At 64.2% G+C, this 408-nt stretch overlaps 1 gene segment (V, D, J or C); it reads left to right on the top strand.

Moving 5' to 3' along the window:
- LOC102478406 (immunoglobulin heavy constant gamma 1-like) overlaps nucleotides 1–208 on the top strand; it is a 2,708-nt gene extending 2,500 nt beyond the window's left edge. The window contains 1 exon segment of the C gene segment in view: nucleotides 13–208. Coding sequence covers nucleotides 13–208 — 196 coding nt within the window.
- Nucleotides 209–408: the final 200 nt, after the last annotated feature.

A 408-nucleotide genomic window follows, 5' to 3' on the forward strand; every position in this document is an offset into this window, starting at 1 on the left:
GGAGGTGCGGAGAGGTGGGAAGTCCGAGAGCGACTTCCGGAACACGGAGCCCGTGCTGGACAGCGACGGCAGCTACTTCCTCTACAGCAAGCTCTCCCTGAGCAAAGACAGGTGGCACAGGGAGGATCACTTCTCGTGCTCTGTGATGCACGAGGCCCTGCACAACCACCACACCCAGAAGACCGTCTCCAAGTCTCCCGGTAAATGAGCACAGCGCCCGGCCAGCCCCCGGCCAGCCCCCGGCCGCCGGACCCTGCCCACCCACTTGTACATACCGCCCGCTGCCCTGCGTGGAAATAAAACTCCCAGCACACCCTGAGACCCTGCGAGACTGTCCTGGTTCTTTCCGAGGCAGAGCACTCACTGCACACGCCAGCCCACAGGCTTCGGCTTGGGCCGCCATGCAGG

This window comes from Tupaia chinensis, unplaced genomic scaffold, assembly GCF_000334495.1.
Source record: "Tupaia chinensis unplaced genomic scaffold, TupChi_1.0 Scaffold143596_1, whole genome shotgun sequence".
NCBI lineage: Eukaryota > Metazoa > Chordata > Mammalia > Scandentia > Tupaiidae > Tupaia > Tupaia belangeri.